At 36.1% G+C, this 14,812-nt stretch overlaps 1 protein-coding gene across 1 annotated transcript in view; it reads right to left on the reverse strand.

The window, feature by feature from the left end:
- PPA2 (inorganic pyrophosphatase 2) overlaps nt 1–14,812 on the reverse strand; it is an 88,210-nt gene that overhangs the window by 62,951 nt on the left and 10,447 nt on the right. The window contains exons 2-5 of the mRNA XM_060654507.3: nt 11,710–11,774; nt 9,713–9,757; nt 5,065–5,118; nt 3,509–3,628 (exon numbers count right to left, since the gene is read on the reverse strand). Coding sequence (XP_060510490.1) covers nt 3,509–3,628; nt 5,065–5,118; nt 9,713–9,757; nt 11,710–11,774 — 284 coding nt within the window. The remainder of the gene's footprint in view (nt 1–3,508; nt 3,629–5,064; nt 5,119–9,712; nt 9,758–11,709; nt 11,775–14,812) is intronic.

Below are 14,812 nucleotides of genomic sequence, written 5' to 3' on the forward strand. Positions count from 1 at the left end.
CTCAGTCGGTTGAGCGTCTGACTTCAGCTCAGGTCATGATCTCATGGTTCATGGGTTCGAGCCCCACGTCGGGCTCTGTGCCGACAGTTTGGAGCCTGGAGCCTGCTTCAGATTCTGTGTCTTCCTCTCTCTCTGCCTCTCCCCTGCTCACACTCTGTCAATCTCTCGCTCAAAAAAATAAATAAAAAAAAAAAAAAAAAAAAAAAGCCATGTGTGTACCTGAGAAAGAGTGTTCCAAGCCAGAGGACACAATAAATGTGAAGGCCTGAGGCACAAGTGTGCCTGGGGAACAAGAGGAATTGTGCAAAGGCCAGTGTAAGAGTGAGGGAGCTGGAGGAGAAGGATGGGAAGCTGGAGATGAAATAAAAAATGTAAACGGGATCAGGGGCTGGCTATCATTTTAAAAGATTAATTCTGTCTTGGCACTGACAATGAAGCAAAAAGATATTAGATACAATTATCCCGTCCCATCAACACTTGGTCTAATTTCAATTTTGTATAAACATTAATCAATTTAGGGGTGCCTCCATGGCTCAGTCAATTAAGTGTCTCACTCTTCATTTCAGCTCAGGACGAGATCCCATAGTTAGTGAGTTCGAGCCCTCCATTGGGCTCTGTGCTGACAATGTGGACCCTGCTTGGGATTCTCTCTCTCTCTCCCCCTCTGTCTGCCCCTCTCCTGCTCACACTCTCTCTGAAAAATAAACTTAAAAAAAAAAAAAACATTAATCAACTTAGTTATTTTTGTTTGGTAAGTAACTTCAATGCAATAGACAGTATATTCTTTTGCTAAAGACTAACACACTCTTTTGGATTTGGGTTTAAAAAGATAGTAAAAATTTCCAGTTAAAAATGGCAGAGAGTGTAATACAGGTCTATTCTTCCTTACTTCCATTCTAGCCACACTGGTCTTTTTTCCTGTTATTCAACACAGTAGGCCTACTCCTACCTTGGGACCTTTACAACTTGCTGCTTCTTGCTGGATTCCCCTAGGGGTCCATACTACTTGTCCCCTTACTTCCTTGAGGTCTTCACTCAACACCTACTCACTGAGGCCTTCCCCCTATCTAACACTGCAACAATCCCAATATATTATAGCCCCATTCCCTGCTTTATCGTTCTCCAACACACTTATCACCATCTGACACACTGTACATTTTATTACTTTTTTTTGCCTTGTCACTCTGTCCAGAATAAAAGACCCAGAAGGATCTTTGTCATTCTGATTACTACTTTAACTCCAGTACTGACAACACTGCCTCGCAACATCAGGCGCTCAAAAAACATGTACCGAATGAATGAACAGCTCTGTGAAGGCTTGGTGTAGAAACAAAAGAAATTGGAAACACTGAAGGAGTCGCTGTGGTAAAATGGAAGCAAGAAAAGACAACTGTTGCAAAACGAGGCTGGAGCACAAAGCAGAGGCCAGATTGATTAGGCAGGGTGGAAGAGCCATGTTAAGAATATCATGTTTTATCCTTTTGGCAATATGAAACCACCAAAAAGGTTCTTAGAGGAGGAAAACATTAGCAGATTTAAGTTTTAAAATGTTATCTTGGATGCTGGATGGAGTATTAAGTTTCAATAGGCAATAGTTCAGGATGCATTAAGAGACTGCCACAGTCTAATTCTGTTATAATTAAAGTAGAGCTACTGTACCTAACAGACTAACATAATCGAAGGTAGAAGCATCTTGAAAATTCAAACATATCTGGAGGAGTAAAAAAATTTGTCAGGACTTTAGATAAACTACAAAAGCTCATAATTAGTAGATGATTAGTAGCAGTTATTATGCTCTATGGGGAACCAGTGGTTCAGTTGCTGATTACCCCCATGAGATTGAATTCCTTCAGAAGAAAGATCATATAATAAAAGTACCAGTAGATGTAATAATGTGATCCCTATCCATCTGGCACTCTTCTAAGATGAACGTGCGATAACTCACTTAACCTCAACATGACCATACGCAATAGGTATTTTATCATCTCTATTTAACAGGTAAAGAAAGTGAGGCACAGAACGACACAGTAAGTTACCCAAAATCATATTACTATTACATGGCAATATGGCTCCAAAACCCACATCCTCAGTCACGTATTTTGCTGCCTTCATTAATATATATTTGCTGCCTTATATTAATATATCATTTTTCTTTGTATACCCAACACCCATACACTGCTTAGCACATAAATACTTAATAAATGTTTAATGAAACATTAACATGTTTCTTTGTTAATGCCTACTTTGTCTCTGTTTTTGTCTTTCTCTAATTCAAATGCTTCTCTGGCCTTCCCCTCATCCATATATCCTCTCCCACAGACAGTATCCCCTAAGCTTAACAAATTTTTTTTTTTTTACCCTTTTACTGCTAGGTCAAACCGAATGTCTACTTAGGCACCTGGGGAGTCAGAACACCTGCCTTCATGGTTTCAACAGGCCAGACGTTCTTTTTCTTAGTACATCGTTTTAGAAAGGCTTGTTTTAACCAAGAACGTATCCATGTGGGTGGTCTAAATGCATCAAAGGCAGGCTGACTCTTTAGAAAACAATTTTCTTTTTTCTTCCCCTGTAAATATTTATTCTACAAGGGCAGCTGGTTTTTTGAGTTGGGTAAAGCAAGTCTCCCTTTTTTCAGACTCCCTTTTTTCCCTATTTCTCCAAAATAATTTGTAATTTCATGTAAAGTATTAAAATTAATAGATAAAATAAAAATAGAAAGCTTAAATATCCAGATAGATGGTCTAATATAGATGGCTCTTATAATCATACAGACAAATACTTCCCTATATCCACTAAGCCTAGACAAAATTTTCATTCTATATACTCCGAGTTTCACTCACTAAATAATTTGGAAGGAGATATCATTTTCCAGGAGTGAGGAAACACGAAAAGAAAACAAAATGGGAAAAGAAAGGATGCTATCACATATGAAGGTATATAAAAGCATAACTTGTCACATTCAAAGAAATGACTGAAGATAAAGCATATAAAACATTTTTCACTGACTCTTAATAGCCAAGCCCAGCAAAGGAAATATGTTCAAAATGCCAAATATGGGGGCGCCTGGGTGGCGCAGTCGGTTAAGCGTCCGACTTCAGCCAGGTCACGATCTCGCGGTCCGTGAGTTCGAGCCCCGCGTCAGGCTCTGGGCTGATGGCTCGGAGCCTGGAGCCTGTTTCCGATTCTGTGTCTCCCTCTCTCTCTGCCCCTCCCCCGTTCATGCTCTGTCTCTCTCTGTCCCAAAAATAAATTAAAAAAAAAAAAAAAAAAAAAAAAAAAAATGCCAAATATGAGTGTTCTATATCCCTAACTCCAAGAACTTGAGTATAGACATATATATAGTTTGAAAAAAATTTATAGATACAATGAAACTCCCCATTAAAAAATTTTAAATTTACAAATCTGTCAAACTGACACGTCCTCAGAACCAATTTAACTTCAAGTAGTCCACAGGATTTACAAGAAAATTTTTTCAGAAGACAGAGAAGTTTTATTACAAGAATGTTACCTGAGGGAGGGCACCATAATTCCATATATAACCCTTGTGAGGGAAGACATTCGCCACATAGCGTAGCTTGCCATCCTTTGTATCTTGTTTAATGGGATTCAATGGCTCCTTCGTGGCAATCTACACACATCATGGAAAAAAGGGGGAAGGAGAATGAGAAATGATTAATCCTATATTCAAATTGTATGTTTTAAATCTGGTATTATCAGGTTAAATATTTATATTCTAACTTACTGGTCAAAGACACTGTAAAATAAGCTAAGCCAGCTCTTATTTCTAATTTACAGTGTTGTGTAAGAAAAAACATCTGGAAAGGAAACATCCCATTATAGACTTAGGTATTCTATTATTTATGCATTCATTTCTAATACAAATAACAGAATGACTGAAATGGCAAGAGGATAAAGATTAACCTACTTGCTGTTTTGTTTTTGTTTTTTTAATTACTAAAAATTAGTGAAAATACTAATTTTGGGCATCTTATCATCAATCTTATGATAAAAAGGTTAACTTAAAGTAATTTTCACCAAGTAATTTCATTTGTTTTCTTTCTATCAAACATACTCAAACTGCCTTGTAAAAAAAAAAAAAATCTATCCTATAAAGAATAACTGAAGCCATTTTTTGGTGAATAAACACTGCTTAAATTAGGTAGATTCTCAGATTCTTGATCCTATACCTGAAGTAGAAAATAGCCAGAATTCTGAAACATTCTGAAGGAAGACCAAAAAAGAACCTATTATTTTTACTTTTCCCTATCAAAATATTAACCAAAGCAATGCTAGTAATTAGTGACAATTCTCTAAATATAAATTCTGAAAAATACATACCTACATAATAATCTTTAATTAAAATACTTTAAATAGTATTTGCCATTGCATCCAAAGCTATAGGAAAAGACTTAAATAATGAAAGAAACTAAGGGCCACAAATTAAATTTCACTCAGAACTTTAAGGGATCTTACCTAACTGAAGATGGAACAATAAAATTCTGAAAAGCAAAAGGGAAGTTCTTGATAGGTTCATGCCTCATGAAAAGATAGAAAAGAAAAAAAAAAAAAAAAGGTAACCAGGGGAATAGCAGACACTCTTAGTGCTCATTGATCAAGAGTTGGCCAATAAAATGTTTTCGTTCCTGGTAGAGTAAAATCTAAAGGACAATTAAGTCCTTACAAACTAAACTTGCCATGATTCCCAAATAAGTATACTTCAACTGTATCTATGAACAAAAATATATCTCAGAATCTGTTTAAATAAACCTTGAAAAGATTTGTTATTTTCAAAGACAGAAGAGTCAAAGAAAATTAAATAAATATGTGTATAACAAACTAGAATGGCAAAAATAGAAAACACGTGCTTCAAAGTAAAAATTCAGCTCTATTTTGCTTTTAGAAATGAGATTCAAAGTTCACAAAAGTGTTTTCAATTGTTTGTATCATAAAGTAGTTTGTCAACCATGCGAAATTCAAAAATATTATGCCAAACGACTTGAAACAAAGTTTTTATATCATTATTACTTATAATTTCCATTTGATATTAATAGAAAATATTCATACCTCCATTTTAGCATTTGTCCACCGAGGTACTTCTACAACCATATTAAACAAAGTCTGCAGTTAAAAAAAAACAACAACAAAAAACAAAGAGAGATTGTTTTTTAAACTTTACCTATCCTTTATCACTCACCTCTTGCGTGATGATGCTTTAGTTTCTTTCCCTACAAAAATGTGTGCAGACTGTATCATACATCTGCATATGTCGTAAATTTCTTCTGAAAAATTAGAGAAGCTGTCTAAAACACAGCAGAATTTAAGCCATCATGTCACTTGAACACTGCTGCAGTGTCAGAAGTTGCTATATTTCTGGAAATACCTTCACAGTATAGTGACACAACTAGAATGGGGTCAGGAAACCAGTTTCAAGTTTTATTTTCCCACTAAAACAGGAGTGATAGACAGGGTCCATCATGTGAGTTGAATGTCTCACTTTTCCAATCTGCAAAGTAAGTGTAAATACTCTGTCCTACTCACCACCTACGTAAGGTTGTTATAAAGATCAATTATGTAATTTAAATGAAAATACAAAAAAATTATAAAATATTTTGAAAATCACAAAGCACTATTTAAATTCAAATTACAATGATCATAATGTGAAATTAAGGATATCTGCGTAGGTAGGTATCAAGTTTACAAGGAGAAACGCCTTTCTACACTTAGTTTGCTTATCTAGTGATCTCTGGTTCCCTAAAGTTACAAAAGGACTACTACTTCTTTTTATCATGTTTGAATTTTGCACTGTTTAAAGCAAAGCAGATTATAGGTCAATGGTTAGCAAAAATAATTTCCCACAATACTTAGGAATACAAGGCTATAATTTCCTGCAGTTTGGGCCTTATAAAGAGAAAGTCTCAAGGGTAAGGTTGCCTTGCATGCCATTTTGATATCAGTAACTAACAGCTTACCATAGCACAGTAATGGTTTAAAACAGTGTTACACCAACTGTGGCCAAGAACCAGAGCTAACTGCAAGCTGACTGTTATAGGTTCATTTAGAAACATTTACAGCAATTTGATGCAGTAATTTTTAGGTCTGTTGAACCCTGAATTACACTTTTCTTTAATTACACTTTTCTAATAATAATTGTATTTTTTAAAAGTATCGGTTCACAACAGATTAGAAATAAACCAAAAAACTAACCCTTTAGTATAGATCATTTGAGAAAGCAGTGATTAAATATACTTCCTCTCAATTGTGCCACACATCAAAATCACCAGGAGAGATTTTATCAATTAAAAAAAAAAAGCTTCCTAGAGCCCCACCCCCCACATACCCACTTATTTGAATTCAATGGTTTTGAGGCAGGGCACTGCTTATTTTTCAAAGCTCTCCAAGCAATTTTAATATGTAGTCAGAGTGGAGAACTTCTGGTTTGCAGCATTGCTAAACAGTATCTGAGGGCTTTCCAAGTGAAACACAAATGCTATTATTAATTCAAAGGATGCCATTTACACACCTAAGTATAAATTTAAATTGAGCCGCAAAAAACAATGATGGTTGTTCAATTTTTCTAGGTAAGACTAAAGTTTACCAATGACAGAGCTGCATATCCATAATGAGATGAAGAACAAAGCCAAGAATGAATTCTCAACAATTGCTCCTTAGAAGTATGTCTCATACCTATCTTAGCAACCTCATACACAGTCTTGCTGTTCTGTTTCATTTTCTATGCTCTTTCATGAGGTATCCCAGCACCTGTTTAAATATGTCTCAAGTAGCTGTTAAAAAGAAAAACCTAAGTAAATGGCAGATGTTCACATAATTTATTCATCCTTGAAAGCCTGGCTATAAGAGGACAAAGGCATACAGATGAATACTCAGAGGTGATAGAGAAGACCAGGCTAGTGGCAATTGTTTTACACAATGACACTTACCAAAACCACTCAGAGACTTGAATTAGGCCAAAAGAACAAAAGATAAGGTTTGAATCTTATGCCTGCAAACCATCTCCCCTCATCATTTGTTCTGATCTCTAAAGAACAAATTTCCAGTCTGTTTTTCTTCTTTCCAGATAAAATGCATATAATCTATAATTTTTCAAAGCCAGTGTTAGTTGGGTTATCCTAAGACTACTGTTAATTATAAACCAGTAACAGTCTACTGACATCTAGTACAAAATCACAAAGACACAAGGGGACACATTTCCACCGAGAAAGTTGGGTATGAGCTAGGACCATTTACCTCCTTCAGTTATCTCCTCCATTTTTCCCTGCTATTTTTGTTGCACAAACCAAAAAGATAACTAATAAGATACGAAAAAAGTCAGTAAATTTTATATGCCTTTGGGAAAAATGGGAGGAAATCACCCTTCTTTTCTCTTTCCAACTCTTAAAAGATCAAATAAATTTTCGTTTTGATACTAAAAGCAAAGGCAACAAAAGCAAAAATAAACAAGTGATACCATCGGACTAATAAACTTCTTCATAGCAAAGAAAGCCATTAACAACATAAAAAGACAATCTAGAAATGGGAAAATACGTATTTGTAAACCATGTATCTGATAAGGATTAATATCTGAAACATAACTCCTGCAACACAACAGGAAAAGACCAATCTGATTAAAAGATGCGCAGAGGAATTGGACAGTTTTCCAAGAGACACACAGTCAACAGGGACATGAAAAGGTGCTCAACATCACAATTATCAGAGAATGAGATATCACCTCACACCTGCTGGAATGGCTGTCACCAAAAAGGTAAGAAATAACAAGTGTTGGTGAGAATGTGGAAAAAGGGGAACACTCTGCACTGTTGGTGGGATGTAAATTGCTGCACTACTACAGAAAACAGTATGGCAGTTTTCCAAAAAATTAAAACAGAGCTATTGTATGATCCAGCAATCCCACTTCTGGGTATTTATCCGAGAAAAAAAAGAAAACAGGATATTAGAAAGATACCTGCACCCCCATATTCACTGCAGCATTACTTACAATAGCCAAGATAAGGAAACAACCTAAGTGTCCATCAATGAATGAACAGATAAAGAAGATGTGCTTAATATATACAGTGGAATATTATCCAGCCATGGGAAAGAAGGAAACCTGCCATTTGCGACAACAATGGGTAGACTGTTAGGGCATTATGCTCATTGACATAAGCCAGACAGAGAAAGACAAATACTGCATTTTACCACTTACATGGAATTCTTATATATGGAACCTTATATATGGAATTCTTTAAAAAAAAAAAGGGGGGGGCAGCCTAATTCATAGAAACAGAGAGTAGAAAAGTGGCTGCCAAGGGCTTGGGGTTGGGAAAAATCGTTCAGAATTATAAATAAATAAACACACAAACCACAAACAGACTCAAATCAGGCAGTCTCTGACAAATGAACCATGTTCTAAGAATTAAATTTTAAGTTGGCTATATGCTCTCAGAATACATTTTCCCCAATGAGAAAACTATTTCCAGGTTGATACATAAAGTCTCTAGGAAACTATAAAGCCTCGAACCCCTCAATGTCTATTCACCCAACATCTAGGGCAGTGGTTCTCAAACTTCAGTACGTGTAAAATGCCCTGAAACACTGGTTAAATATGTGGACTAACTAGTCTCCATCAAGCAGAGATTCTGGTGTAGTAGATATGTAATTAAGGCCTGGATCTGAAGTTTTAACAAGTGTTCTACATTATTCCAATGTATGTGGTTTAAGGACCATTTTAACAAACACCAGTTTAAGAGAATACAAGATGGACAGCAGGCAATGGTGGTGGGGACTGAACAACACCCAGAGCTATTTGTGGAAGTAGATTCAAAGGCTGGGGTCATGAGTTTCAGTTGAAATAGAGAAAAAAAAGATGGAAATAAAGTTGAAGGGAAAAGAAGGCTGAGGAAGGTGATAGGAAAGGCTGTCTGGCATCAGTAAGATAAAAAGGCATCAACAACATGAGATGAGATGACAGACATCAGTCAGACGTTCTGGGCCTAAGTCAACAACTATTGAAGGTTTGACAGTCACATATTTAAAAGATATATTTAGAACATGTTTATTCTAGCATATAGGTGGTCTTTTTTCCTCCTCTATCCCCAAAAAGATTTGTCCCTGCATTCTAAAACAGCCTCTCAAACCACCTTTTTCCTTATAATAAAAAAAATGACAAAGTGACCAATTTTCATAAAGTACCTTTACTTTAGACTATCTACCATGATAAGTAACTTGCTACTAAAACCTGGGTTCTGTTCCTGACTCTCTCTGGTTTTTCACTTATAAGATGAAATGTTAAGGGGATTCCTAGAATAGTCAGATTCATAAATAGAAAATGGAATAGTAGTTACCAGGGGCTGGGTGAAGGAGGGAACGGAGAGTCACTGTTCAGTGGGCAGAGTTTCAGTTTGAGAAGAAATTCTGGAGATGAACAGTGGTGATGACTGCACATGCGGAAGTACCTAATTACACTGAACTGTACACTTTAAAAAGTGTGCAATAAAGAAAACGGTAAATTTGATTTTATAAACAAGAAAAAGAAATGAAATGGTAAGATCATCCCTAGCTGCCATACACACATATTGGAAGAATAAAAACATCAGAACGCACACAAAAATCTTCATAGAGGGGAAAAGTTTAGAAGCACTTTACAAATGCAAACAATCATCGAGGTCTTTAACGGACAACAGAAGTGATTCACAAAAATAAAAACCTTTAGATATACCTCATATTCATCATTTCGTGCTCTCTTTGTAGGAATGCCATTTTCCTATAAAAGAAAAGATGGTATTTGTGATTGTAATATCTCATCAAAGAATACAACTGCACTGCAAAGCAATCCAAGTAAGCCTACTACAGAAATATTCCACTACAGAAGCTGTCCAGACACCGGGTTCGAGAACTACCGAATGCCCAGTTTCTTTTCTCTCAGCATTTGCATCCCCAGTGCATGAGCATCAAGGTGTTTCATAAAATAAATTATTAGAAAAGCTAAATCTCTTTCAAGTATATTTTCCTAGTTTTTATAAAAATAAGCAAAGGCTCTGTTCGGTCTTAAAGGAAAGACTGTCAGTCTCCCGTGATTACACTTAAAACAGTCATTTCATTATTGAAATGAAACTCTAGGGAGCATGACTAACAAGCCATGAAAGTACTCAGCTACACCTCCTGCCTGTAAATTCCACAAAGGTGTGATTACTACGCCTCCATCAAGCACTTTTAAATTAAAAAAGACTATATGATGAGTTGGGAAGAAAAACTACTCCATTCACAAATGCTCACACTTACATGTAACCTTTACACACCAAAAAAACAAAAACAAACAAAAAACACCAAAGAAGGAAACAAAACAGAAAAATGACTATCCCAAGTAGGCCCTGAAACATTATTTCTGTTCCTAAAACAACCACCTCCCAAAGTACAAGGTGCAACAGTTCTAATCATTAGAGGGTGATCTAATCAATAACTATCTAATATTGATCTAATCAATAACTATCTAATCAATAGTTGAGGATGGGAGAAACTTATGTACACAACCACTGTGTGTACCAATCCCCACGTGCCCAGAATTCACAGGCGTATCCTGTTCTATGTTAGTCCTGCCCTATTCTCAACTTTCTCATATTCCCCAAAACCCATTCTCCTTAGGCAGAATATCATGCCGACTGGAATGTTTCTAGTCCACTCTTTGTTCCACCTCCACCCCTACCTACTGCCTGATTCCACAAAATATTATCATTTTGTTAGGTGAATAGATTTTGTCATGGTACACCCACACATGAAGCAGCACCCACCAATCACTCCTTTCATTATCCTGTTCTAGTTTTACAGCACTTAACATTCTCTGATTGACTTGTTTCCTGGTTGTCCACCTCCTTCCATCGAGTGGGAACTATATCTCCTATCTATCTTACTCACTGCTGCAACCCTAGTGCCTGGAATGCCGTCTAGCTCATAATAAGCCTGCAAGAACTATTTACTGAAAGAAGAAATTAGTAAGTGAATAAATAAATGCATGCACTTTTGGCCAAAAGCAAGCAGTGGTGTTGGGAGACAGGAGATATTTGGGTTGGACTGTTCACCGGCCAAAACAAAACACATGGACACACATAAAGTAAAATGGAGTTCTTTCTGCCCTCTCTTTGCCTTCTTTCTCTCTCCAGATTATATGACCTCCTGTCCTGCAGCTGAATACTACTTAGAAGTAATGAGCTGGAATGATTGCACAAGAGCAATTAAGAATACAACCTTTGGAGTTAGAGCACCTAAATTCATATCCCACTTCCCACAACAGATGATAGATTTGTGACCAGGGGCAAGGTACTGAACCTCATTAGCAAAATAAGGTAATAACAGTAGCCCTAGCTGTACTCAGATAATGCAACTCAAGCTCTGAGCACAGTGCTTGGATAAGCACTATGAGCATTCAATAAATCTTCACTATTATTCTCCCTGCAGCCATCTTATTGACAGTCCAGTCCTCTGAAGGGCTGGAAGGCAGCACCAATCCCACATCAGTGTTCCATAACCTTCCTCCTGGAATGATCCTATTCTCACACTAATTCTAATTCATGAAGGAGGCTTACAATCCTGTTGTGATAACTCTGTTATCCTTCTTGACTTCCAACCCACATTCTTTCCTTTCAAAATGCTTCTAAAAAGTATTTTGTGGTGATACTAGAAGTACACGTTGTCACCCCCAAAACAAGTTAAAAACTATACCTCTGTAGAGTCCACCCTCAGAGGAATATCATGAAAGGGGGAAATGTAGTCACCAGCTACATTCTCTGCAAAGGAAAAACAAAAAACAAAAATAAAAATACAGAATTAAAGCAATGGACTATCCTGTTCTTCAGAGCAATTATATCCTTATCCACTTTTAAACCTAAAAGGAGTTTTTAAAGTTTTTTCGAAATTAACTTTAACTCCCAATTTAAAGTTTAATTCAACTTTTAAAACTTGCCCCAATATGATGACCACAGAGAATACATACCAAGTAATCCACATTTGGTTTACTGAAATAATTTACAGTTGACCCTTGAACAACATAAGTTTGAACTGCTTAGGTACAGATTTTTTTTGATATAATACTGTAAATATATTTTCTCTCCTTTATGATTTTCTTAGTAACATTTTCTTTTCCCTAGCTTACTTTATTGTAAGAATACAGTATATGATACATGTAACATACAAAATGTGTGTTAATCTACTACTTGTGTTATGAGTAAGGCTACCAGTCAATATAAGCTATTAGAAGTTAAGTTTTTGAGGGGCGCCTGGGTGGTTCAGTAGGTTAAGCGTCCGACTTCAGCTCAGGTCATGATCTTGCGGTCCGTGGGCCCGAGCCCCGCGTCAGGCTCTGGGCTGATGGCTCAGAGTCTGGAGCCTGCTTCCGATTCTGTGTCTCCCTCTCTCTCTGCCCCTCCCCCCTTCATGCTCTGTCTCTGTCTCAAAAATAAATCAACGTTAAAAAAAAAAAAAAGTCAAATTTTTGAAGAGTCAAAAGTTATACATGGATTTTCAACTGTGAAGTGGGCAGGTGCCCCTAACCCTGCATTGTTCAAGGATCAACTGTACTTCTCTCTCTAGCTTAACACATCCAAAGCAGAAAATGTCTAAAATTGACTAAAGCCCCAAATATGAAATATCTCACTTGTGAACAGATACTCATTAATAAGTGACTGGATAAAAACTGATGTCACTTTTCCAAAGAGTAATCTAACAGAATTCCCAATTTCTGTCTATTATCCTATGAACAGGATGTAAAGATCCTACCCAATTAAAAGAAAAGAACAAATCATTTGTTTCCACTCAGTGATAAGAATGTTTATATTAAGGTAAGCTTAAAACAAAAACAAACTTTAATAATAGAAACTGTCTTATCTTCACTGCATATAAAAATGCATATTTTAAAAGCTGGGCTTAATACAGCCATAAAAATTTTTCAGTTTATAATTACCTAAGTCAGGGTATGTTTTATTTCTGCCCTGCTACCTCTTTGGCATAATTTTCAAATTTAGACTTTAAAAAAAAAATTTAACAAAATAAAACATGAACTGGCTGACAGCCTAATAGCAATGAGTATACTCAGCTCCCAAATCTTGGGTTTCCAAGTACTATTCTCCAGTAAAAAGAACTAGGACTTCTTAAAGAAGAGGCGGATTCTAAGGCTGGGACAAAAACTATACAAGATGAACCCAATGGATCCTGTAGGACCAGAAATCAACCAAGTGCTCAAAGAAACAAAAGGTTGGCTGTATGTCGAAAGGAAATGGAGCCAATCTACAAGAGCTCCCAAAGGTCAAAGGTGGAACAAACTGAGGAACAAATAACAGAGTATTCAATCACAAACCAAATTATTAAGTAAATAATACAAGAGACCCACTAATGCAAATAAATGATTGTTTAAATAAATAAATGAGGGAGAACAGACAAACATTTCTTACAAAAAATTCCAAGAAATATATACATATAGATGTCGCCCCTCCAAGAAGGAAAGCTTACCCTGCTCTCCCAGAGTGCAGACTAAACTTAATGACTGACTCACTTCAACATAGAAAGGGAAAAACAATAACATTACAGTAGAGAACTCTGGCAAGAAGTACCCTTAACCGAGTGATCAAAGTTGACATCACCAGGGAAAAGTCATGTTAATAACATGTACCTCCGGATACGCTGTGATGAGAAGGGTATGTACTTCACTTGTATTTTTCCCCCCAAACCCATAACCCCACTCTCATCACAAGAACGACAGCAGATACATCCAAACTGAGGGACGTTTTACACAATATTAACCAATACTGTTTAAGAGTCTCAAACTCATAAAACAAATAAGGAAATACTGAGAAATTGTTAGATTGGGGAGAATATAAGGAAATACAATAACTAAGTATAATGTGTACCCTGAACTGGATTCTGTAAGAAAAAAATGACATTAGTGGGAAAACTAGTCATATCCAAATAAAATCTGGAGTTCACAGTTGGTACCAATGTTGGTTTCTTAGTTTTAAAAAATGTACACTGTTAATGAAAGATATTAACATTTGGGGAAAGTTGGTAAAAGATATACTGGAATTCTGTACTATCTTTGCAACTCTGCCAAATCTGAAATTATTTCACAATAAAATTTAAATAAACAAAAACAAGCTGTGGCATCAGCCCACTAAAGTGAGAAGCATAGAATTTAACAATGGCCCTCACTCCACCAAAACTGCATTTCTTCTTCTCATGCTTCACAGGCTTTCCTTAGCACTTATTACTAAAGTTCTTGCAGGAAGGAGTTTCTGTTGTGTGTTTTCATTTGTTCTGTTATGCTCTCTCCTCAGTCCCCAGCATCCAGAAAGTACCCAGCACTTAGTAGGCATTCAATAAATACATCTCTATTACGATTTCATTTTTCCCTCCAAAAAGTTCATGTAATTTTTCTTTTCCCACTCTAGGAACAAGGGAGTTGTGCATGAAAGATCATGTACAAGGTAGGATAAAGTTGACTAAGAGTACATAAGTGACAAAGTATATGAAAAGCTTGCCATGACCTATAAAGCTCTTTTCATTAGTTAAAAAAGATGCATCTTAAAAAAATTCTTTTCCATACCAGATCAAACGTCAAATTCTCTGCCTGAATTTAAAATCCTCTATGAATAACACAAGAAACGAAATTATCAGTTTGCTGCATGATTATTTACTTTTCTATAAGTAACACAGATACTTAAATGGGTCACCTTTATTTTCTATTAAAATAAATTATGGCAGTGAAAACTGAAAATGATACAGACACTTTGGAAAACAGTGTGGCAATTTCTTATAAAGTTAAATATTTGACCCA

The sequence above is a fragment of the Panthera onca genome, chromosome B1, assembly GCF_046562875.1.
Source record: "Panthera onca isolate mPanOnc1 chromosome B1, mPanOnc1 haplotype 2, whole genome shotgun sequence".
In the NCBI taxonomy this organism is placed as follows: domain Eukaryota; kingdom Metazoa; phylum Chordata; class Mammalia; order Carnivora; family Felidae; genus Panthera; species Panthera onca.